The sequence below is a fragment of the Sorex fumeus genome, unplaced genomic scaffold, assembly GCF_029834395.1.
Source record: "Sorex fumeus unplaced genomic scaffold, SorFum_2.1 ptg000002l, whole genome shotgun sequence".
NCBI lineage: Eukaryota > Metazoa > Chordata > Mammalia > Eulipotyphla > Soricidae > Sorex > Sorex fumeus.
Genome location: NW_026606059.1, coordinates 10,624,598 through 10,651,277, shown reverse-complemented (window position 1 = coordinate 10,651,277; position 26,680 = coordinate 10,624,598). Strand labels below are relative to the sequence as shown.

General features: G+C 42.7%; 1 protein-coding gene across 1 annotated transcript in view; it reads right to left on the bottom strand.

Moving 5' to 3' along the window:
* Positions 1–26,680, bottom strand: part of PIP4P2 (phosphatidylinositol-4,5-bisphosphate 4-phosphatase 2) — a 41,889-nt gene that overhangs the window by 3,240 nt on the left and 11,969 nt on the right. Inside the window, exons 2-5 of the mRNA XM_056137014.1 lie at positions 17,044–17,192; positions 13,035–13,141; positions 11,224–11,347; positions 8,991–9,043 (exon numbers count right to left, since the gene is read on the bottom strand). Of these exons, the coding sequence (XP_055992989.1) occupies positions 8,991–9,043; positions 11,224–11,347; positions 13,035–13,141; positions 17,044–17,192 (433 nt within the window). The remainder of the gene's footprint in view (positions 1–8,990; positions 9,044–11,223; positions 11,348–13,034; positions 13,142–17,043; positions 17,193–26,680) is intronic.

The window sequence follows — 26,680 nt, the reverse complement described above, 5'->3', positions numbered from 1 at the left end:
CAAGAAAATCACTGCGGCTAATATGGCCTTCCAAGTTAAAAATATTTTTTTGAAAAAAAAAATGTTCTTTGCAGGAAGAAATACAGTAGGTGGGTTCAAGCACATGCTTTGCCTGCGGCCGGCCCTGGTTGGATCATAAGCACCAAGTGATCCCCAGTACTGCTGCGTCTGCTGAACCCCAAGCACTGCATCTTCAGGGCCCTCCACATTGAACCACCCCTGTCCTGTTGCCAAGGGTCACTGGGAGGGGCCAGTGGACCTCATGAACACCACTTAGGAGCTACACCACAAAATAAATACCTACCCCAAAAAATCCACTCCATGGAAATGTAAAGATAACAATGCTACTTTATAAATACCATTTGATTTTTTAAAAATATTTGTAGATTAAAAAATAAAATTAAAATATTTGGAGATTAGTATACAGTGTAAAAAAAAATAGGAAAATAAGAGTGAAAACAATGAAGAGAAAGAAACCCATGAAACCTTGGATCTCACTGTTACTAGGCAAGCCTTGAGCATTGGGCCAGAGCCCAGCCCAAGCTTTATATGATCTTTGCTTGCTTGGTTGTTTGTAGTTTGGGGGTCAGACCCATTCCTGTGCTCAGGGGACCATGAAGTGTCAAGAACTGAACCAACACCTCAGGCAAAGAGCTCTCCATGTCCCAATTTATGATTTTTAATGCCTCTCAGAAATTTTTACTTTTGTCATAAAAATATTATTTGTATTAAAATTTTATCTCTTGCGCTCTCTCTTTCTCTCCCTTCCTCCCTTTCTTCCTCTCCTCCCAAACAGTGCTTTGGAGGCCTGGAGAAACCTCCTGGTGATTCTCTGCCAACCAGCTTCAATGCAAGGGTCCCAGAGCGTGGTGCTGTCCCCATGTGGTCCCCTGAGAACCACCAGGAGTGAATTTTTCTCATTAAATAACCATAAGAATCATCATTCTTAGAGTGCATTCATCTGGGGAAAATAAAGTAACAAAATAGGAGACTAACACCCAAGAATGGTCAAGATTAGTACCAAGAATTTTACTCCATGGCTTGGAGGCCAGCCACACATGCTAGGGGAAAAGGGAGCTCAGATAGAGAAGGGAGCACCAAATAAAGGGTGTTGGGAGGATCCTCCCAGGATGGGAAAAGCATGATGAAAGTAGACCATAGACCAAACATGATTGCCACCCATTGCCTCTTTTGCAAATCACAACACCCAATAGGAGAGAGAGAACAAAAGGGAATGCCCTGCCACAGAAGCAGGATGGGATGGGGGGATGGAGGGTGGTAGGGATTCTGGGATCCGTGGTGGTGGGAAATGGGCACTGGTGGAGGGATGGGTATTTTATCATTGTATAATTGAAACCCAAGCACAAAAATTTGTAAGTCTACAACTGTACCTCCTGGTGTCTCACTAATAAAAATTAAAAAAAAAAGAATCATCGTTCTTTTAATTTTTAAGCCTATAAGAGAAAGTCTAAAAATCTGTCATGGAACAGTAACTTCAAAGTCAGTTTGTTTGGGGGGAGGATAGTCGGGGTTTAAGGCACCGGACTTGCACACGGCTGATCCCATTTGGTCCCAGGCACTGCCTGCAGTCATCCCTGAGCTAGGTCAGGAGTCAGCCCAAAGCACCAACAGGTATAGCCCAAATACAAACACAAAGAAGTATTCATTTCTTTGTATGTAAGAAATCTTGTATGGAAACAAAATGATAGACGACTCTGTTCTCTCATGGGCTGCTACTGCCAGTGTCAAGTGAAGAAACAAATCTAGCTGCAGATGACTTTCCCAACTCACAGACGAGGAAGAAAATCAAGAAAGTAATTACAACTCAAAGGGGAGTATCAGGAAGCTATGCTCAGACTTCTTCTGCATAGCCACTGACGCTAACTTAAATATATAGAGCTATGAGAGAGGTTGGAAAGTGAGTTAATTTCCCTTAACTTATTTCTAAAGTTCTTATTTTTTTCTAAATATACTAGTTATTATTTGTTAATTAAACTTATTTGAGAGCCGGAGAGACAACACAGGGGCAGGCATCTGCCTTGCATGTGGCTGACCTAGGTCTGATTCCCGGCACCCAACACATTCCCCCGAACACTGTCTGGAGGGATCCCTGAGCACAAAGTCAGGAGTTAGCCCAGAGCATTGCTGTGTGTGGCTCCAAAACAAGCAAACAAAAACTTATTTGGGGACAAGTGTACTTTAACGGGGTTAAAAACCAAAAGAGAAATCAGAAAGCTATAGCAGAATTTTCTGGTGAAGGTTCTGAATGCACTCAAGTCAAGCGAGAATCAGGGGCCTCCGAGAAGGGAAATGAAATGCCAAAAGGCATATTGCTAGGTCTTGTTATCATTTGGAAAGGGAATAAACATATCCTCAGATTAGTGGCTTGGGTGCCTGAACAAATAGGAGGAGATAAATATAATTCATTAATGCATAGGAGTGAGGTAAGGAAATGGATTTATTGTTTTTGAGGAACCTATGGACACCTAGGTTGAAATAACTATAGAAAATATACAGACTATATGTAATTTGTTCACACCTGAAGCATCAAAAAGATCTGTAATTAAATGGGATACAGACAACACAAAAATGTGGAAGGAAGTACATATACAATGTGTTCAAATTCCAACTCTTGAGAATAGTAATATTCTATCATTGGCTGGAGCAATAGCACAGCGGGTAGGGCATCTGCCTTGCACGCAGCCAACATGGCCGACCCGAGTTCGATTCCTCTGCCCCTCTCAGAGAGCCCGGCAAGCTACCGAGAGTATTCGATATGCCAGACACAGTAACAACAAAGTCTCCAATGGAGACGTTACTGGGCCCGCTCGAGCAAATCGATGATCAATGGGAGGGCAAATCATTTGGAAGAGAAAATGAAGTCAGAAAAAGATTTCACGAAGTAAAATTCTGAGAGTGGGAGAAAAATATAAAGTATTAAAAGCAAAAGAATAAATAAATGTTGGGGCTGGAGCAATAATATAGCAGGTAGGTATTTGCCTGGCATGAGCTGACCCAGGTTTAATCCCTAACAGCCCATGTGGTTCCCTGAGCACCCACAAGCATGATCAAGAACAAAGAAAAAGTGACTCCATTGAGAAGATGAATACCTCCCTGATGATAATTGGAAGATTTCTTGGCATATGAAAAAAGTGTTCTTTGAAATTTATCAGGGGAATGCAAGCCTTCATTCACTGCTGATGGGCCTGTGTGTGGTTCACTCTCTACAGGAAACAGAACGGAGATTCCTTTAACAGCAAGAATAGAGCTTCCAAATGATCCAGTAACTCCACTTCTTGGCATCCAGCCCCTCAAACAAGAAAACATTCCTTTGGAAAGACACATGTGCACCTATGTTCGCTGCACTGCTTAGCACAATAGGCAGGATATGGGAACAACTCAAATGCCCAAGGAGAGACGGATGGGTAAGAGGCTGTGGCATGTCTGCACAATGGAAGCCATGCAGCTGTAAGGAAAGATGAGTTCTTACAGTTCACTGCAACTTGGATGAAACTGGAAGGTATCATGTTGAGTAAATAAGTCAGAGGGAGAAGGACAAATACTGGATGATCTCACTCATCTATGACATAGAGACAAAGCAAGAGAACAGACATTAAAAGATGATGACAAACCTTTGACTGTGGACAACAAAACTGAGAACCCCAATGGCATAGGGGCAAGGGGTTTGAAGAGGCAAACTCGAAGGACAGAAGGCACTGTTGGGAGCTTTGAAGTAAAGTGTCTATACCAAAATCACAAATATTAGCACTATTATAAACATGTTGCTCTTAACTACAATAACAATAATTTTTTTAATTTAATTTATTTTAAGGGCTGGAGCGATAGCACAGCGGTAGGGCATTTGCCTTACAAGCGGCCAACATGGCCAACCCGAGTTCGATTCCTCCGCCCCTCTCAGAGAGCACGGCAAGCAACTGAGAGTATCTCGCCCGCACGCAGAGCCTGGCAAGCTACCCGTGTTGTATTCGATATGCCAAACACAGTAACAACAAGTCTCAGGATGGAGACGTTACTGGGCCCGCTCGAGCAAATCAATGAACAACGGGAGGACTGTGACCGTGAACTTATTTTAAAAAGAGCTGGAGAGGAGAGATTGTACAGTGATTTAAGGCCCTTGCCTGGCTGACCCGGGTTGGATCTCCCACGTCCCCCAAGTGAGTGAGCCCTGAGCACTGAGCCAGAAATAACTGCGGAGCACTGTTGGGTGTGGCCCCCAAATAGCCAAAAATATTAATCAATACAGAATTTTTCCAGTTCTGTTACTTTGGCAAAATAAGTGAGAGGTCAAGGCCATATTGATCCAAAGTAAATCTTGAGAAGTAAATAGATGGAGCCAAACTTCTTAGGGAAAAGGTTCGGCCTCCCAACCAAAAGTCTCTCTATATAGAATATTTGCAATAAACTTGTGATCTGTCAGACATTTCACCAAGGTCATGCATTCGCTATCTTACTGACTGGTTTCACAGTCTCTCAGAGAGAAGGACAGCCTGAGCCCCAATCTCTCTTCCTCATCCCTTCACATTCAATCCAACGTGTTTCCTTAACGGCACATCTCACAGTTCTATTCCACTGTGCCTTTGCACGGGCACTTCCTTCTACAAAGTACCCAAAGCAAGTTTATAGCTTGGATTTTAAGCCCCTGGAAGAGCATGGGACTGTTTATTGAATTAAAGGAAAATTATAAAAGAACACCCCAAAAAAACAAAATGAAAGGATGAGACTGAAGAGGAAAAAAATCACTGATATGTGAGAGAATATCCTCAGTAAGACAACAGAGACAAAGAAGATAGTACAGGAAGTACTATACATATATAATATATATAATTATAATGGATTAAATTGCCATCACTCTTAGTTTTCCCAGTACAGCCTTTGTATTGAAATATAGTCTAAGCTGTGTTTCAGAATGCTACCATACAGCTGGAGGTCAGTTTCCCAAAAGAGGGTCTCATGGACCCTTAGGGGTGCTGGAATTATGGGGAGAGCTAGTAACTGCTTGTATAATTGGGGTGCTTTCTATTAGCTTGTTAAAAGCTAATTTCCAGTGGAGTTGATGCATGAATTTTTTTTTCTCAACAGGAGATAATAAGGGACCTAAGTAGGTAAGACTACGTTCAAGTTCAAGTTCAACTCAGGTTCAATCCCTGTTACCGCACCTGGTCCCCTGAGTTCTACCGGGAGTGATTCTTGAGTGTGGAGCCAGGATAACCCCTGAGCATCACTGTGTGGTCCTAGAACAAAACAAAATAAAATACCCCCTGGTACAGACAGACAGGTATTCTCCTGTCTGACAATAGCCCCAGAAGCACAACTGAAGAGAAATGATAAACTTGACCTTCAGCTACAATAGCAGCACTGTCTGCACAACGTCAAAACAAAATACAGAAAGATAGCTCTATGCAACAAGCCCCAAGCGCTGAGCTGGGTGCAGCCCCAAAACTAAAAAGAAAAGGAAACCGTGAAATGAGAACATGCATTTTGGACTCTGGAGCTTTAGGGGGTGGTGGGGGGGGAGATCTCCCTAATACAGATTATGAGATAAATGTGTCCAGACAGTTTCATGGTCACTTCATAACTTTGAAACCTGAAAAATAATTTAAAGATATTGTACATAGAAATATTTAAAGAAATATAATTTATTTCTTTAAATAAATATAATTCACTCCAAAATGCTCAATAGATAATTCACCATTTTATGAAAAAGAAAAGCCAGGAGAAAAATTGAGATATAACCCGTGCATGCTCATCTGATAGTTGCTTCTTTGCCCGGGTCAATAATGAAGTGGCCTGATTCTCCTCTGTCGGCATGTGATTTCAATTCCATGAGCTTTATTCTAAGACTGACATCTGTGGCAACTCATTCCTTGTGAATTCCTATGTTGTTTTGTAAACAACTGATACAAATTCCCCACATTACTACACTGTCTTGTGATATTTTAACTAGTCATGGAGTATCTGGAGATTCAAGACTTCTTTATTATTAGCAAAATATCAACACTGTTTTTAAGTAACGAAGAAAATTCCTCGAACAAAATCCTTAGCCCTTTTAAAACAACTCCTAGTCTGTCAAATGAGAACAATCCCAGCCCTCCGGGATTGTGAAGATTATGGCTAGTATGTAAGTGTACACACAGCAATATCACTGCTCTTAAAGTACAATCTGATCATCACAAAAAGTTCATATTTTTTGTTCTCTATAAGATTTTCAATGGTACTGGTGAAAATACAATTTATTTCTCTTCTTTTTTGTGTGAAAATACGAATAAAGCGCAGAAATATGGATGAAACATGCACATACCTATTTAGAGTATATTTTTATATTTGTATAGACCTTTCAATGTATACTTTGCTTTTCAATGTACAAACTTCTGCTGAATTCCAGAAAGTTAAGAGTTTAAATAATTGGCCCAGGTAGATAGCTCAGAGTCAGGGGCGCAGGATATACATGCACCGGGACCCAAGTTCAAGACCCTGCACCTCACATCTTCCCTCACTCTACCCAAGTCTGCCAGAGGGACACAGCCCTGGGGACCCCACAGCACTATGGGCTGTGTCCCAAGGGGGCCCGAGCTCTGCATCTTGGGGTCCTGGCACGGAGCTACTGGGGTTCCCTTAGCTGAGTATCACTGGGAGTCACCCCTGAGCATTGCTTGGGAGAAGTCCACTCCCCAAATAAAGGAACTTAAATAATTTCACAAATAAAATTTGAAAAAATCTCATTCACCTGAAGCTAGAAATAAGCTGTAAGAAAGTTGTATTAGTTGGAATCAGACCTAGCACCAATAAATGTATACATATATGTACCTACACATATATGTATACATACACACATGTCAGACACTTTTCAACTCTTTTCTCCTAGAAACCATCCTCTCCGGATTGCTTACTATGAGATATTTACATTGTAAATGATCATCATCATTAAACGAAGAACTTCTTTTCTTTTTTTTTTTAATTTTATTTTATTGAATCACCGTGAGATAGTTACAAGCTTTCATGTTGAAGAACTGCTTTTCCATTTTAAACACTGAAATGTCAGAATACTCCAGTTAGGTTTCTGGATTTGATTCCAGATTGATTTAAATTCTGATGCACACATATCCATGGAGAACAATAAGTTTAAAATGAAAAACGTGTTGTCAACATAGACTCTGCAGAAGAGTGACTATCACAACCTCCTTAGGAAGACCCACTTTTTTTTTCTTTTTGGGTCACACCTGGTGATGCACAGGGGTTACTCCTGACTCTGGTGCTTGGGGGACAATATGGAATGCTAGGAATCGAACCCAGGTTGGCCAAGTGCAAGGCAAACGCCCTACCTGTTGTGCTATTGCTCCAGCCCCCGGAAGGCCCAACCCTTTCAAGGTTGGCCCTGGGTGGGTGCCTGAACGCTTAGGGGGTCTAGCAAGTTCCACCACTCCGTGACGGGCTTCCTGTGCCTCCACTGTGATTCATGCTAAGCACCCATTTTTGCCCTGGGAGTCTGAGAGTTGGGAATGCATTAGGCGGTATCTGTGTGACCACGTTCAACAAAACCTTTGAGTACTGAGTGACAATGACTTCTCATGTTCACAGTTCCTATGGCAGTCAGTCAGGAGAAACAGCCTTCCTGGGAGAGAAGTCTCCTCCCACATGGCCCTGATGGCCTGACTATGCCTTGGGTACTTTGACTCCAAACTGTCAAAGCCAGCACAATTCTTATTGCCAGAAAAATCCCAGAATCTTGTTGATGTTGTGGTGTCACAGAGGTCCTAACACATTGTTAACTAAAATACTTTCAATTTTCCTCATTTGTACAATGCTTTTATTCTTTGCCTTTACAGCCATCATATAGAAACAAATAGACTGCATAGTCAATGCAATAGAACAAGATTTGTCATCAGATAGTGATTTTATTAAACAGAAGATGACAAAAATTAACAGATACCTAATTATACATCCCCATTTTTACCATTCTCCAATATTACAGCTCAATTCTTCATTACAGATTTTACATAATTTGCAATATCAGAACACCTCAGGACACTGGAAAATCCTTACCAGATTACTAACCTTTTTAGTAATTTCACAGTCTTAGTAACTGATTTCTTTTTTTTTTATTAAAAATTTTTTTAATAGTGAGACATCATGAGGTACAGTTGCAGACTTACACATTTTTGTGCTTGGGTTTCAATTATACAATGATCAAATACCCATCCCTCCACCAGTGCCCATTTCCTACCACCACGGATCCCAGTATCCCTCCCACTCCCCATCCCCCCAATCCCACCCTGCCTCTGTGGCAGGGCATTCCCTTTTGTTCTCTCTGTCTTATTGGGTGTTGTGGTTTGCAAAAGAGGCAATGGGTGACAATCATGTTTGGTCTATAGTCTACTTTCAGCATGCTTCTCCCATCCTGGGAGGATCCTCCCAACACCTTTATTTGGTGCTCCCTTCTTTATCTGAGCTCCCTTTCCCCCTAGTATGTGTGGTTGGCCTCCAAGCCATGGAGTAAAATTCCTGGTACTAATCTCGGCCATTCTTGGGTGAGTAACTGACTTCTTATTAGAAAATTATACATTCAATCATTTTCATTTTAAGATGAAATATATTAATCAGTTTAAAGATGCCCTTTCTTGGGATGGGGAGATGGGGGGGGTGGGAGGGATACTGGGACCCGTGGTGGTGGAAAATGGGCACTGGTGGAGGGATGGGTACTCAATAATTGTATAATTGAAACCCAAGCCAAAAATTTTATGTCTACAACTCTACCTCATGGTGTTTCACTAATAAAAATTAAAAAATGAAAAAAAATAAAAATAAATAAATAAAGATGCCCTTTCTTTTCATCTTTGAAAAGTGTAAATGTAAGTTTGCATTAATTCCCCAGCACATCTTAAAATCAAAGTCTACTGAAATGATAATTCTGAATGATTTAACATTTGTTCTCAAGTAATTCCCATTAGTACTTGCAGTGGTCAAAAACTTACATTTTTTTGCAGTGTGGGCATTTTGCCAGAGTGTTGAACCTCAGTTCCATCCACTGTAAAATAAATAGAGAGGGATTGAAAAGGAAAAAAAAAAACAACTGAAAACTATTCAATCTGATAAGTATTTCTTCCAGGTCAAATGTTATCAGGCATCACAACAAAAGCAATAAACTTCCCATGGTTCTTTGAGCTTTTTCCCCTCTAAAATAACACCCCAACCCTTAAATAAAGTTTGGGATCCCCCTCTGAAACATTTCCCATGATTTTTTTCCAAGATTCTGACGCAATTTTAGTTTGTTTCCAAAGGGATTCAAACATAATGCTGTAACCAGGGTCATTTCTTTCAGCTTTATGTCTCAATTCACTCCCAAGGAATAAAAACACATTTCCTGTGTTTCACTAGATCCTCTAACTAAAAACAAATTGCTTGCTTAAGGAAAATAAGACCTCTTCATGTATTTTTTTTTTATCTCTAAGACTAACCTTTGAAATATCCAAATATTTTAATCCATGACTACAATGCAACTACTCATTTTTTTCCTTCAGATAAACTCACAAAATAAACAAATTAAATGCAGGTTGAACAGAAGTTCAAAAACTTTTTCTTCTGTCTTTGCTTCTTGTGTCTGACAAAAAACCTCCTTCCAAAGCACAAATCGCCATGTTCTTCCTTATCCCTGTAAGTAGTAGAATTGGGTCTTTTCCATGTAGGGCTGCTACTGAGATGTTTGAGAAGGTTTACTGCAGCAGGTCAAAATTTTGAAAGAGTGTGCAATATAAACTCAGTCATGAGGATAATGACAAATACCAGATGATCATAACCCCAGATGTGGAATATGAAAACAGTGAGCCAGGGACCAGACAAAACCAAACCATGAATCATGGCTGTAAGCGGTTCGATAAGGAATCAGAGAGGACATGCCTCCAATTAGATAACTGAGCCGGAGGTGGTTTGTGGGTGTGTCTCCCGCATACCTAACTTTTGGCCGTTTACTTCCTTGGTAAACTTTGCCCCAAGTTTTGGGGTCTGGCCAAAGGCACAGCAGCAATTTTGGGGTATCTGGAAGTCTGAAGGCGCCATCAGGCTTCTGATGCACTTGCCTCACAGGTACAGAGTGACCTGCTGGCAGCACCATACCCCCTTCTATCTTCATTTTTTTTTCAGACCTAATGAATGTTAATTCACTGTGAAATGATCTCTGTTACATAAACATCAGAGAGAACTGAAATCAAACTGATGGGAATTTGTTCACTGTTGTTTCTAATTCATTCCTTTCCAGGGCTGTAGTGATAGTACAGCAGGTAGGATGAGTGGTTGCCTGGGCCAAACCAGTTTTAATCCCTCAGAGTCCAATCCCCACCTGCAGTGATCTCTGAGCACAGAGCCAAGAGTAAGCCCTGAGCACAGCTGGGTTTGGTCAAAAGCAAAAATATTAGTAGTAATTCCTTCCAACATTTGAGAAAGCTAAACCAAGAAGCTTTTTTTCAAACAGAAAGAACTATTTCTCTCAGGACATTTTTGGTAAGAAAATTTAGTATTGCTAGTAAAAGTATTTCAAGAATTAAAGTGCTAAACAGTTGTGGAGAGATCTATAGAAACTGGCACAGAATTAAAAAGTGAAGAAAACAACAAATCTCACTGATTTTTTTTATGGCTTTGTAATTTGTCTTAGGATCTCTGCTCAACTTGTTATAGCATTCCAATGTTTATTTTAAGATCAGAAAATTGAATATTTTACAGTTGAAGGAAGTAAGGTAGTTTGCTTTTGGGAATTTGGGAACCCTTGAGTCAAGAGACACTGAAAATCCAAGTCTGAAAGCTGCTATGCAGGCACTGAGATTGTACAATTGTAGAAAACCAACCTCAGGAAATGATTACTTCAATATTATAATTTTTCAATTTTTTCATTTTAGTATAGGCCCGTGCTCATCATGCCAAGATAATTTCAAGGCTAAGCCCCAAAGAAAAGGTCCTGCTCCCCATTAGCCTGCCCCTGAGTCCTCTTTCAGCAACTGAACCAATCAGAGGATGTATCTCAGCTAACTCACAAAAGATGCAGTATATGTTAGCTATACCTCTGCTGAACTATCTTCCATAGCAAGGCTCTATGTTAATATTTTGAGGCAATGGCCACTGGACTATACTACAGAACTCTGAACAGTGGTCAAAACTTTATAACCATGCTTGATATTTACAGAGTGACCTTCTTAAGACACACATCCGATTGCTTACCAGGAATGTGTTTCCACAGTGCCCACAAACGACCCTGGTTCCTTCCGGTTGGATTGGCAATGCAGGTTGAGCTGGCTGTTCTTCAGAAATAAGCATCACTGGGCCCAGGTTAATTATGCGTCTACTGTGGAAAGAAAGAAAGCAATTTCATTTTCCCAAACCTGAACCGAGGGTTCAATCCTCAGTATATAGCCCAAAACATAAAACTACAGCACTGAAAAATCCATTCATTTTTTACAAAGGTAAACCCCACATCTGATTTTGGGTCAAATCGTAGGAAACAGAAATAGTCAACATTCAAAGCAAAAAGTTATTTTTTTTGTTATGTTTGTGATAGAAGTCATATATTATGGTATAGTACCATAACATACGTTAAATCAGAAGTGATTTAAGTATTTTTAAGGAGGCATGATATACAGTTAAATCATAAATGATGTAACTGTAATTTTCAAGTTTTTATTAATTAAATCATCTTATATGGTTAAATAAGAAAATATCATTTCCTTACTGTCACTGTCCTCTTGGTGTTCATGGATTGCTCGAATGGGCCCAGTAATGTCTCCATTTTGAGACTTGTTGTTACTGTGTTTGGCACATTGAATACGTCACAGGTAGCTTGCCAGGCTTTGCTGTGGGGGTGAGATACTCTCGGTAGCTTGCTGGGCTCTCCGAGAGGGGCGGAGAAATCAAACCCAGCTTGGCCAGGTTGGCTGCATGCAAGGCAAACACCCTACTGCTGTGCTATCGCTCCAGCCCATCATTTCCTTACTAGAAAGACAAATTGAGTTTGCTAGACCAATTAAGTCCATATATTCTGCATCAACAAGAAAGCACCAAAGTGTTGAGTGACAACCAAAGTTCTCTGAGCAGGAATACTTTGATGCCCATTTAATCAGATCTGGACAGAAAGGGAAAGGAGAGGGTCCTTTACATTCTGTTCCCTAGCCCAGCTTCTGAGGCATCTACCAGTGCTCCGTATCATGGTCAAAAGGCTAAAGGTCATAATGAAACACAGATAAGATGTTGATCTTTTCCCATCTGAAGATATCCATGATGCCATTACACATGAGCAAATAACTCCAGAATTCATTGCATAGATTATGCTCAGCAGAGAGTAGCATTGCATATTGTAGGGTTCATAATAACAATCAACACATTTCCATGTCAAGTTGAAGCTTATAACGTAAATTAACTGGCCTCCCAACCGATGCCTACCTCCTCAATGCAAGCCAAACAAGCTCAGTTCATGGTTTGGTAATGGGGGGCGGGGGGTGATGCGCCCCAGAAAGCCTGCTCAACTTCACCAGACAGTGCTCCGGGAGTGAAGGGGGAAATTCTGTGACAGAGACTGAACTACTAAAGGCTCTCAGCTTGCCTCTTCCCAGACCCCAATTGGGTATTTTTTAAAATAAGGTTAATGAGCCATTGATTTACTACAGTAACAATAACAGGTCTCATTCCCCTGACCCTGAAAGATCCTCCAATATGGCAGCGTTGGGAAAGACAGGTAAGGAGAGGCTGCTGAAATCTCAGGGCTGGGATGAATGAAGATGTTACTGGCACCCACTCAAGTAAATCGATGAACAACAGGATGACAGTGATACAGTGATATAACGTTCTTAAATAGAATCAAGGAAACTTTGGTTGGGTGCTTGAATATACAGCTCACACAGACCTATGATATTCATTTAATACCTTCAGCAAGGAATAAACTCTGCGATTGCAAAGGCTAGAACAAACCCTGCTTCTTATCATTCTTTTATAAATTCTCGAGAAATGAAAAAATGAAAGAAGGATCGTATTTCTCTTACCAGTTGGGTCTCGGACATCCTATTCGCCGGGATGTGTCCTTACAAATGAGGAGGCAATTACAAGGGCATCTAACATATTTCTTTCCTGTTGGAGGGTTTTTTATTGGCTAGATAAGAGAAAAGCGCAAAGTCAGCACATTAACCAAAGTACAGATTGCCAAAGCTTGCTTGTGATTTCAAAGAAAACCATTTCTTAAAAACTAAGGCTTCTAATAGTTATACCAAAGTACAATCTATGGAAAAGTGCAGCTTACATAGTTTTCAATAGCTCAGTTGTGGGCAAACGCTCTCTGAAGAGTGGAGATTTGTAGAGATTTGAGTATGAAGGTGATATTTCAAAACTAGCTTCTAGTGGCCTTTTAATATAGAAAGCATATTTAGTGTCCATCTAGAGTTGTTATCCCTTTATGGTTCACAAGACAAGGGCATCTATCTGTCTGCCCAGGAGCGTTTATGGAAGGATCTTGCATCTGTCTGAGAAAATCAAGCTCAATCAGAAGAAAAGGAAAGAAGAGTCGATGACAAATTAGAACATTTCTCAAACTTCACTCAGTATATTTGACTGAACTCATAATCTCCTTTAACAACCAAAAAAATCCCTCCTAGTAACCCTTAATACCTTGCATTTTTTTAAATCTTTAAAACCATTTTAAAAGCAAGAATAAATAACACCAAAGATAACATTCAACACTAGAACTTAAAATCCCCATTACACACTGAGAGGAATAATCTAAATCTAAACCCGAACTGATGGTTATTCCAAAAAAAATATCTAAAATTCACAAATACAAGTATTATATATATAGGATATCAAGCAAAAGAGAATTTGGAACCATTCTTATATGTCCCAGGGTGACCATTAAGTAAACGTGTGCTTGCTGGATGACAGATTTGTTTTTATATTTTATTCTCATTTAACTCCCAGACCTCACTTGAATCATTTGTAAAGCAAAGCAATTAAACTAGACTTCAAGCACTGCTTCTCAGCTTTAGTCCACCCTGACATGTTGTTCTGCAGTGACATGGGGCATAGGAAGAGGGCATGGGGGTGGGAGGAAGAGCACTGTCTCTAAATTTTCATAATCTTGTCAAAATATACACATGTATGTCAGGCAACATGCACTTTAACCATCCTCTGAGGATTTTAAGTAATGTTACCATTACAGTCACAGGAGGAAGCTACGATTTAGAGACGTTCCCAAAGATATTCAGCTACTAGAGAGTAGAGCAAGGGTTCGGTCCCTGGAGAGTGATCAGTCTCCATACCTCACACTCATAGTTATGCATCAAAAAGTCTACTGCTTCTTCAGGAGTTCTCCTATTTTCTTTTAATTTGCTCTGAAAATCAATCTCTTTCAGCCTTAAATTCTATGTTCTAAGTCTAGCTAAAATGTTGTTGATTCTCTCTCTCTCTTTCTCTCTCTCTCTCTCTCTCTCTCTCTCTCACACACACACACACACACACACACACACACACACACACACCTTCACTTCTCCTCCCAATTCTTTCTTCTAAAATAAAAAGGACTTTTATTACCTTGAACATTTTGATCTTGTTTTGTTTTTGCATTATTTCACTAATCTACACAAGAATATCAAGTTCCAGTCAGGAGAGGCTGCCCAGAAGTTAGATATGCTGATGCCCTATTTCAAGTGACGTGAGGACTCAGAGTCCAACTGAATGGGGCAAATGGTAGCAATCATAAAAGAATGCTCTCTTGAGCACTTCATCTGTTCTTTTCAACCTAAAATTTCTACAGAGAAGCTCCCAGTTGTCTAACACCTCTTCACTGATAAACACAAGATTGAGTTACACTGCAAATGTTAGCAAGTTCTAACTTACAGAAGCCCTGAAATACAGTTCTGTACTTTTTCCTCCACTGCAATGTCAATAATTCTATAGAAGGCAATCAGGAAGATACAACTCACATTTTCACATTTTCTAGAATATTCACAATTGTTTCTACTTATCTAATAAGAATGGTAATGATATAAAAATTCAGCACAGTTTTATTTATATCTAAAAGTTTATTTATAACCAAACCCTTATTGATGCTGTATGAACTCAATACTCCTACATGATAAGATTGAGGTTGTTGGCAAAACCCACAGTCGTGTTGAGATTTGTGCAAAACCAAACTAGAATGCTCTCCTTCATTTCAAATGCAAGTACAAACTTTAAAACTTACCTGGTGTGGATGGAGAAATAAGAGAATAAGTATTAAAATAAAAACTTTAAGGGAATCAATATAACATCCAGTCCAAGGAAACCTTGCATGCCCTTGTGGTTTTAAAATTTTCTATTTATGTCTGACAGAGAGAATGGTCTCAGCATGGCTGTGGCTGGGACCTGGAGGTCTTCAGCTGCCAGGGCTCTGCTCAAGGAGGAGAGGGAAACCCAACCCTCCACCCTCCAAGGGACCCTGGTGAGGACACCCAGATGCGGGGGCAGGAGACTCTGCGTTTTTCTCTTCCAGGAGCTTGGTTTTATAGTCTCTGGATCTTGGCCGTTGATGGGGTTACACGGCAGTTGGCGGGTGTAACTGTCTAGTTACTGGAAGATGGGGGATCTGGGTGGAGGAGGTAGAGCTGAAGACCTCCGGGACCCAGCCACAACCTTGCTGAGACCACTCTCCACACAGTAGGACGAGCCTCACACATGGAGGAACCGGCAGAGGAACCCAGGTGTGCAGGACCCAGAGCTCAGGTCCCCAAGCCTGCTTGGTTGAGGACTGGGCCTCCTCTACCCAGATCCCCCATCTTCCAGTAGCTAGACAGTTACACCCACCAACGGCCATGTAACCCCATCAACAGCCAAGATCCAGAGACTATAAAACCAAGCTCCTGGAAGTGTGCAGCCACAAATGTGGCCATGCAACATCTTACTGTCTAGTTCTCACTCTCAGAGAACCCAGCAGGCTACCAAGAGTCTCCTTCCCACATAAATGCCTGACTGGGAACACCTGTAAAGGTGATTAGAGGCTGCCCCAATAGCCTCCATCCCTCTTTGAGAGCCCGGTAAGCTACCAAGAGTATCCCACCTGCACGGCAGAGCCTGGCAAGCTACCCATGGCATACTCAATATGCCAAAAACAGTAACAATAATGGTCCTCATTCCTCTGACCCTGAAAGAGCCCCCAATATGCCATCGGGCTACACTAGCATGTGACAGGGATGAATGCAGACGTTACTGGTGCCTGCTCAAGCAAACTGATGAACAACAGGGTGATAAATATATATATATACATATATATACATATATATGTATATATGTATATGTGTGTATATAGATATATCTGACAACTCTTATCTACTTGTGAACTACCAAAAGTCAACTGAAAATTTTTCTTTTTTGGGAGGAGGTCACACCCAGTAATGCACAGGGGTTACTCCTGGCTCTGCAGTCAGGAATTACTCCTGGCAGTGCTCAGGGGACCATATGGGATGCTGGGAATCAAACCTGGGTCAGCCTTGTGCAAGACAATCACTCTTCCCACTGTACTATCCCCTACTGTCCGCAGAACAGTTTACAGTTGCCAGGGCAACCCCAGGAATTAGCCAAACACGTTACAATCCGGGTGACAGCTTGACTCAGGAAACCACCCTCAACCCCTCCGCTTTCTCTGAAATATCACAAATCTCCCATCCCTTATTAACAGAGCTCATTTCTGTATCTCTATAAATTAGAAGTCGGTACAGAAATGGCTCTCCTCTCTGTGGAGTAGTAGGCTTGCTCTCAATAAACTATTGTATGCCTGCACGCTGATCCTTACATGAATACTATCCTTTAAATAAACTCTTTATCCTCTTTCTTTCTTTTCTGACTGGCACTTGAATTCTTTCCTGTGCAGGTGACAATAGCCGACACCCTGACCAGGCCTTGTCTCCACCACCGTATCGGTACTCAGCCCACATCTACTTTTAAGTAACATTACTGGAATACCTCCCGGAGCGAGGGGGTGTCAAATAACAATTTATGCTTTCATTAATGGATGAAACATCCACTTACTGTAGCTTCATTGCAGACTGTGCACTTCACCACGTGCTGGTGAAGCTTGCCATCCAAATTGATGAGAGACTGGCACACCCGGCAGTTTATTACTGGAATACCACTGGCATCTGGACTGGCGATGGCTGTGTAGGGAGGTGGGAGTTCCGCTGAAAAGACAGCAGGCCCCCAGTCAGACTCCGAGATATGATGGCTTGTTTCAACAGCAGAAGGAGAAGAAGCAAAGTAGAAACTCAAAAGTCACCTCCGACTTATGAATGCGAACCTAGTCCGTTGATCCTAAATACATCTGGGACCCTTTCAAGAAGTAGAAGGATTCTTTTCTGCTTTTTGGGTCATACCCAGTGATGCACAGGGGTTACTCCTGGCTCATGCACCCAGGAATTACTCCTGGCAGTGCTCGGGGGACCATATGGGATGCTGAGACTCAAACCCAGGTCAGTCGCGTGCAAGGCAAATGCCCTACCTACTGTGCTATCACTCCAGTCCCTAGAAGGTTTCTTTTTTTCTTTTTTTTATAGTTCTTAGGGATTCCATTTTTAATTTTTTTATATTTTTAAGTATTTATTTGCTCGAGCGGGCCCAGTAACGTCTCCATTGGAGACTTTGTTGTTACTGTGTCTGGCATATCGAAGTATTTATTTATTTTTTTGCTTTTTGGGTCACACCCGGTGATGCACAGGGATTACTCCTGGTTCTGCACTCAGGAATTACCCCTGGCAGTGCTCAAGGGACCATATGGGATGCTGGGAATTGAACCCGGGTTCAGCCGCGTGCAAGGCAAACGCCCTACCCGCTGTGCTATTGCTCCAGCCCCCCTAGAAGGATTCTTAACTCCAGGAAAAACCCAAATCATGGTGCCTTCACTTACCCCCAAAAATGAAGTTTCTTTTCCATAGACCCTATTCAACATACACACCTTGGAATTGAAAAGTGGTGATTTTGCCTATCATAAAAAATAGTCTCACCTTAATGATTTGGCCTCTTAGAAGCAAAATAACCAATGATAGCAAAGGCTTGCTAAAGTTGTTGCTGTTGTTTGTTGGGTCAAACCCAGTTTGGTGCGCAAGGAACCATGAGAACCAAAGCCAGGGCAAGGCAAGTGCCCTACCACTGAGCCATACTGCCCACAGGCCAGAGAGTGACATTTCAAATTAAACAGACCCATAAGTTATGTAGTAGTTGTGTTAGTCACACTGTCGTGTAGCTGTCGGGTTATTTCTACTGCAGGCAATAAATGGGGATAAGATCTAACTGGGGCATGTGGTTTGGGTTTGGGGCTGCACCTTGTGGAAGTTAGGAAAGCTCCCGGCAATGTCTGGGGGAGACCATACATGGCCAGGGTCATGCTGGAGCTTACACACGTGTAGCAAGCTTGCCAGGCCCTTGGGCTGTCGCCCAAGTCCCACAAAAGGGGACAGAGAAGAAGGAAAAAGAAAACCAATGAATTAAGGAAAACTAAACTTGTATCAGCATGCTGATTTCTGTCACAACGCAAAAGTTCATTTACTCCAATTTTTACTTAATATCAAAAACCTAAGATGTGTACGTGTTTTATGATAAAAGTACACCTGGCACCGCAGAGAGAGCTGAAGGGCTTGAGCGCATATTCTGCATGCAGGAAGCTTGAGCTCCATCCACGACACAGAATGTGGTCCCCTGAACACTGCCAGGAGCTACTCCTGAGCACTGAGGCAGGAGCAGCCCCTGAGCACCATCAGGTGAGCCTCCTCATTAAAAAAAAAAAGACGTCTGGAATTTAGTTTCAGAGCTCCAAGAAAAAGAGAGAGAAAACAAATGTAATGAAATCAGCAAAATATTGATAACTTGATTCATCTGACATAAAATGTCACTTAGTTCTTACTCCTTTGCTTTGAAAATTCCTAGAAAAGGGACCCCAGGGCTGACTCAATCCTTGCAAGGGGGAACTTAACACCCTGAGTAGGGCCCTTGGTGCCCCTCCACATGTGCTGTGCTTGATCCAGAGGGTCAGTCTAGGATTCGGCAGCAACAGTGTTCCCTCCTCAGGGCACAACAGATGAGTTCGAGCCCCACAAGTAAAGTGTGCGACCCAGCCCCGTGACCCAGTGAGCTCAGTTACTGCAAAGGTGTGTGAATCCAGGGCCAGGACTGTGACCTGCAGTCCGCATGCCTGGAAGCACCACAGCAGCTGGCCACCCGTCCCTGTGAGCACAGCAGCCAGAGTCTGTGCATGACATCCATCCAGTGCCTGTGCAAGTCCCTTCCACAACCTAGTACGTGACTCCCAGTCACACATGGCAGCAAAGGAGGGAAAGAGAAAGAACTGCAAACTCCAAAAAAAAAAAAAAAACCAGAACACACACACACATACACGTAGTTTTGAGAACCTTGTTTATTTGTCGGCTTGGGGGACTCACCCGGCAGTGCTCAGGGTTTACTGCTGGCTCTGTGCTCAGGATCGGTCCTGGGGGACCGTGTGGGGTGCTGGGGATCCAAACCAGGTCCTCTTCATGCAAGGCAAAGGCATTTCCTGTGTATTATTGCTCCAGCCCTACTCAATTCACCCATGACAAGTAGGTATTTGTTAGGAAAGTGTTTTTCATTTTCATTTCATCATCCTGTTATTCGTCGATTGCCTCGAGCAGGCCCCAGTAACGTCTCTTTCATCCCAGCCCTGAGATTATATTCAAGGCTCTTTAGGAGAAAGAGACCCACCATTGTTACTGGTATTTGGCATATTTGGTACGCCACGGGGAGTTTGCCAGACTCTGCCCTGTGGTCAGGCTACATTCGATAGCCTGCAAGTTGTCCAAAGTAGGAATGAGATAATAAGATGTTATAAAAAGATGTCCAGCGGTTCCGGGAGCTGGATTTTATAGTCTCTGAGTCTTGGCCGTTGATGGGATTACACGGCGCCAGGGGGCCAGGTGGTGGGTGTGACCCCCGCCTACTGGAATTTGGAGGATCTGGGTGGAGGATGCTCGACTCCAATCCGAGCAGGCTTGGAGATCTCGGCCCCGGAACCCGCATGGCTTTGTCCCTCTGCCAGTACCTTCATGTGTGCGGAGAGTGGTCTCAGCATGGTGGTGGCTGGTCCTGGAGGTCTTCGGCTGCCGGAGCCCTGATCGGGGCGGGGAGGAAAGCTCAACCCGCTCCCCTCCAAGGGGCTCTGACAAGGAACAGCCAGGCGTGGGGGCAGAAGACTGCACTGGTCTCGTCGGGGAGCTGAATTTTATAGTCTCTGAGTCTTGACTCAGGAAAGTGTTAAAAAAAAAATCTAGATACCATGCTAATCATGAAAAGAGGTAGTTTTTGACATTGTTCCTGTCTATCCACTATCAATTCTGAACTCTGCAGTATTTTAAATTGAAATAGAACATAGCACATTGTGGGGCTGGAGTGATACCACAGCAGGTAGGGTGTTTGCCTTGCACACGACCAACGCAGATTCGATCCCAGTATCCCGTATGGTCTCCCAAGCACTGCCAGGAGTAATTCCTGACTGCAGAGCCAGGAGTAACCCCTGTGCATTACTAGGTGTGTCTTCCCCCACCCCCAAAAAGAAAAATTTTGGGGTGTGACCCAGAAAGCAAAAAATACATTTTTTAAAAAAGAACATTGCATATGGCTTAAAACCTACATGTTAGGGCAGGCTCGGCAGGTAAGGCACTTGCCTTGCTCACAGTGCCCTGGGTTTGATCGCCAGCACTGCATATGGTCCCCCAAGCCCACCAGAAGTGATAACTGAGCGCAGAGCCAGGACTAATCCCTGAGCACAGCCAGGGGTGACCAAATACCCCGCCCAATCCCCCCCCCCACACACACACACAAATTAACACCTGGCATCCTTGGACTTTATCACATGTTTTTTTCAGACTTCCAAAGAATTAATAAGTGTTATTCATTCCATGATTCATAATAAGCCAAGTTCATGCAGCAGCCAAGGTCCTGACAGAAGCCACTGTGAAATGGCAGAGAAACGAGTTTCTCAGGGCTTAAATCAGAAAACTGCCAAACTCAGCACTTGAAAATGAGCTCTAGATGTCTTAAATCATAAAATTAGTCTTTCTCAGCACAGCACTGGGGACCTCAGGGGAGGGAGGTGGGTACCCGGTGAGGGGTGTGGTTTTGGAGTTAAGTGCACATGAGACTCTCATTAACTGGTTTATGAAGCACAGTGCCTCACTCAATTAAAAATAAATGTAAAGAAACAAAACATTTTTTAAAAATAGCCTTAAATCTTTGGAAGAATCTGGGGCTGATCCACAGTGATCTGTATTGTAATGTATTAGTCCAAAGATAAAAACAGGTCAAAGGAAGAAATGAATCAATAATGGGTCTTGGCAATTGGAAGATTCCTTATCAGATTTCAGTAAAGAAAAACATCATCCTGGGGGCAAGAATGCACTCTTCACTAGAAATTTAAGATGCACTTCCTGACCAATGCTGTTTTTAAGCGTTCTTTAAAATAGCATTATTAATAAAGTTTTGTTTCCCCTCTTGTCTTTTCCTTGAGCCATCAAGTAACAGGAAGTGGTTCTCCCAGAATCTCCATCTTATACAGCATGATAGAATATAAAGCCAAGACAATGCAATTTCACAAAGAGGAAAAGGGATGGGGTCGGGCAGGGAGGCCACACAAGGTAACTGCATAAAAACAGTCCACTCTGGGGAAGAGTAGCGCTCCAGAAATATTTCACTGAGTGATCTTTAGAAGTAGTAGCTTCAGAGCTACTGAAGCTCTGTGAAGTCTTTCTCTACAATTTGCATTACAATTTGTAATCTGTCTCCCCCAAAGTCATCAATGACAAAAAATATACTTGACTATTCTTTTGGGCTGGAGCGATAGCACAGCGGGTAGGGCGTTCGCCTTACACGCGGCCAACATGGCCGCCGACCCGAGTTCGATTCCTCCGCCCCTCTCGGAGAGCCCGGCAAGCTACCGAGAGTATTCGATATGCCAGACACAGTAACAACAAAGTCTCCAATGGAGACGTTACTGGGCCCGCTCGAGCAAATCGACGATCAACGGGAGGGCCTTTATTCTTTTGGAGCTTTGGAAAGAGGAGGGAGAAAAGAGGAATGAATGCAGATTAGAAGTATAACACAGGAGGGGCCAAGAGATAACAAAGCAGGGAAGGCCTTGCACAGAGCAGAACCCGCTTCAATCTCCAGTATCCTACTGGTTCAGCGATATCTGAGTGCAGAGCCAGGAGTAAACCCTGAGCACTGCCCCCCCTCACTCCACCCCCGCCATCACACTCACACACCCACAAACCAAAAAAGTCTGGGGAGACTCCACAAAATACCAATCATGCCAGATTGATTCCGCCACACTTACAAAGCACCTGGTCTATAATAGCTGTTCACTAAATATTTGTTGAATGGGCCGATTCATGAATTCAGTGCATCACTGAATTTAACTTGACATATTTATTTCTCTTGGGATAAGACACTATGTATTTTGTGACTGTTCTCCTTGCAAGAATGACTGCATCCTGGCCAGGCCGTGAGGCTTGAAAGATCAAAGGTCATCTTTGATCATATGGAGCATGTCTCAGGAGTGGGGGACACTTGTGTGTTACACTAGATAAAGGGAATTCAGTCTGAGAGGGCAACAGAATGACAGATGTTGAGCCTAATTGCTTCTCTAAACAGTGCTCTCAGGATTACCATTAAAGTCTTGCTCCATTACTTCATCCATAAGAGCTGCTTTTTGCTCTCTTTTCAGAAAATCTTCTGCTATCACTGACCTCCTCTTGTAAGGGACCATAATTCCTAAACTATTCCACTGTTAGGAAACCTATAATAATTAGCAACTTCAACTATTCATTTTGTCTTTTTTTTTCAATCCTTAAAACAGTGAAATCACCACTATCAAACCTAGTTTAAATTTCTGCCCTGTGAATGCCCTGCCACAGAGGCAGGGTGGGACGGGAGGGATGGGGGTGGGAGGGATATTATCCATGGTGGTGGAAAATGGGCACTGGTGGAGGGATGGGTATTTGATCATTGTATAATAGAAACCCAAGCACAAAAAATTGTAAATCTACAACTGTACCTCATGGTGTTTCACTAATAATAATAAAAAAAACAGAAAAAAAAAATTTCTGCCCTGTATAAAAAAAAATCCAGTGTAGTCTCAGCAGCACTGGCTATTCAGAGTCACAAGAATTTTTCATTGGTAAATGACTTGCTCTTAAAAGTCTATGAATTTTAAAATGTGTCATTTAAAACTGTATGGACTTCACCTAAACAAAAAAAAATTGTTTTCATCCATGTGAACAGTATTTATGAGCACACAGCCCTCAATACTGAAAAACTCGCTCAAAATTCTTCCATAAGAGAAAACTGAAGCCTAGGAACTGCAGTTTTTGAGAAGATGTTGATACAGAACTTCAGTAAGCCAGAAGTTAACTCTTACCTCGAGAGTCTCTGCAGCAACGGTTGCCATTCTAAATAACAAGAATTTAATAATTGAAAGAAGATATATGAACTGCTGAGGATTCTATGGCAACACTGAGAACTCGATCTGATTAAAGGTAGAAGATTAAGAGAGGAGAAAAAAATAAATCCGGAGGGGGAATTGGTGGGCTAGAGAAACAGGACAGCAGGTAGGGCATTTGTTTTGCATGTAGCCGATCCAGGTTCAATCCCTGGCATCCCATACGGTCCCTCTATCACCTACAGATGTAATTCCTAAGTGCAGAGCCAGGAGTAAGCGTTGAGGATCATCAGGTGTGCCCCAAAACAAGGAAACAAAATTCAAGAACAGGATATCCCAAAATAAACTGTTTGTGATAATAAAACTGGTTCTATGTAAATCCTGAGCTGATCGGAGGAACATCATACGACATCTTACCAATCACAGGGCACATATATTTGTCCTCCTAAGATGCTAAAAGGAACCATTATTATCCTATAAACCCAAGTAAACCAAATACATTTCCCCATCACAAACATCTACCTAGTTTTTCTTTTCCTTTCCTTTTTCTTCTGATTTATGGTACACACACCTGGCAGTGCTGGGAATCCCTCCAGAGCCCAAGAACAAACTCAGGCTTTTTGCATGCAAAGCATTCACTCTAGCCTGTTGACTGATTTCCCCTCATTTACCCATTTTACACCAAATGTTCTCTCTAATTCATCCTGGCATATTCATCCATCCTTCACTTATTTCCCAGATATACTCTCCAGCATTTTGAAAATATTTTCTAGATCGCGTCACCTTTATTTTATTGTCTCAGCAATTTCTTTGTAAGTCTCCTCAGTGGCAATATCTTTGAGTTCAATCCACGTACTCCATTAATACACTGTACACTCAATCCGTAGGGCCCTGGACAAAACTGTACCAGAATGGAAAAGACATCAGGCTTTAATCCAGACACACAGACTAAAATGAGAAAGAGTCTCAAAAATAAAAGGAAGAAAGAGACAGAGATGTCTTTTTCCTTTTGGGGTCATACCTGGCAATACACAGGGGTTACTACTGGCGTTGCTCAGGGGACCATATGGGATGCTGGGATCCGAACGCGGGTCGGCCACATGCAAGGCAAATGCCCTACCCGCTGTGCTATCTCTCCAGCCCCCAAGAGACAGAGATTTGAGGATATTCTGAGTCCAGGACAAACAGGAAAATAGAAAGGATCAACCGGTGAGAAAAAAAAAAAACATTTGTCTTCTTGAGATTGTGGTGGCATCTAGGGGCTAGGGACAGAATGAGATGTGTTTTCTTCCCGAGGAAGACCTCCGTGCAGTGCCCTTCTAAGGCACAGAGCACGATGCTGAAGCTCCTCCCTTCTACCCAGACCCCCACGTCTCTGGGAGAACTGCAGAGACCGGGCAGCTAAGAAAGACTGGGGCGTTATCGACTGCTTCGTTTGCTGGGCATGCTGCTCCGGGCGATTCTAGTTTTATAACTGAACGTGAGCTGTGATGTCAGGGAAGGTCCAAAGGCCTCCATCTAGCGTCAGCTCCAGAGCAGCAGCCGGCCGGATGCCCAACGCTTAGGCGTCAGCAATCTGCCCACAACACACACTTGGACGTTTGTGCTGGACCAGGCACTGCGGTGCATCCCAGTGACGCCCGCTCCTGGGCTCCTGAGTAGGAGCTGATGACTCAAGTCATCATTTAGTGTGGTCAGTTCTCTCAGGAGTCCAGAAGAGCAATCTAAATCAAAGGCAGAGTGTAGGGCCGGGATAAAGGGAAGGAGAGAAAGGAGGAGGGTGGACCAAATCACCCCAGAACTAGTTAATGTTCTTTCCAAACACCCTTTCTCGTATTCTCGTTTCTTTCATCTTCCTTACAAACAAAGGAGTATTCCTTATATGCTAGTTTTCAGCTTGTGTCTGTTCTCTTAAGCAGTATGTACTGACCATCTTTCCGTAATGTTTAACGGCTTCCTTACTTTTTTGCACACCCCACTTTGTGGATCTACTGTGGATTTGTATGGTTGCTCTACCATGTGGCAACAAGCACTCTGACACTTTCCTCATTAGAAGATGGAGTTTAAGTTCTTTCACCTTGAGTGCAACTTGTTTTCAACTGCTCTGATCAGCAGAGTGAGAGAGAAAAATTTCAGGTCGCCTGGAATGCAGTCTCAGAACTTTAATAAGGACCTATGTTGTACACTCATTACTAGCAACTGCCAACACCTTTTGTTGAGGACAGCAAAGCATTCTACCCAAAATTTCACCCATTTTACCCATAAGTACCCAGAACACTCTTTCTAAATCCTGTACTTTTGGACAACATTTAGAATAATTTAGTGTTCACTGGTACAATAGCACAGTGGTGGGGTTTTGCCTTGCATGCTGCTGTCCCAGCCGAGCTGCGTTTGATTCCTTCGCCCCTCTCGGAGAGCCCGGCAAGCTACCGAGAGTATCTTGCCCTCACGGCAAAGCCTGGCAAGCTACCCGTGTCATATTCAATATGCCAAACACAGTAACAACAAGTCTCACAATGGAGACGTTACTGGGCCCGCTCGACCAAACTGATGAACAATGGCAGGACAGGTACAATTCATATAGCTTAACAGAAATCATGTTTATTAGGGGAACTAAATATAACTTAATAATGAAGATTATGTATGAATGTCTTCTTTAAATCTACTTAGCAACTCTTGCACTGTTTGACTAGCTCAGCATTTCTCTGTGGGGAACCACACTTAATCACTTAATCACTTAACTTCCCGTTAGTCGTCGATTTGCTCGAGCGGGCGCCAGTAACGTCTCCATTTGTCCCTGTCGCGTGCTAATGTAGCCCAATGGCATCTCTTCGCTCCGGGAACATGAAGGGCCTCAAACCGATCGTTCATGATCTTGACGAAGAAGTCTGACCATCTGGTAGGTGGGCGGCCACGCGGTCTTTTGACATCCCGTGGAATCCAATCAGTAACAGCTCTAGTCCAACGGTCGTCTTTAAATCTCATTACGTGACCAGCCCATCTGATTTTCGACACCTTGGCAAATGAGACAGCATCCCTGATCCTTGATTCCCTCCCCTCTTCTCCATTGCCGTGGGGAACCACAGTCAGAAAAAAAGTAGAGGAGTCACAGGAAGAAAACTGGGGGGTTGGGGGGGGACACGGAGGGTGGGACACTTGCCTTGCACATGGCTGGCCCAGGTTCTATCCCCAGAACCACACAGGATCTCC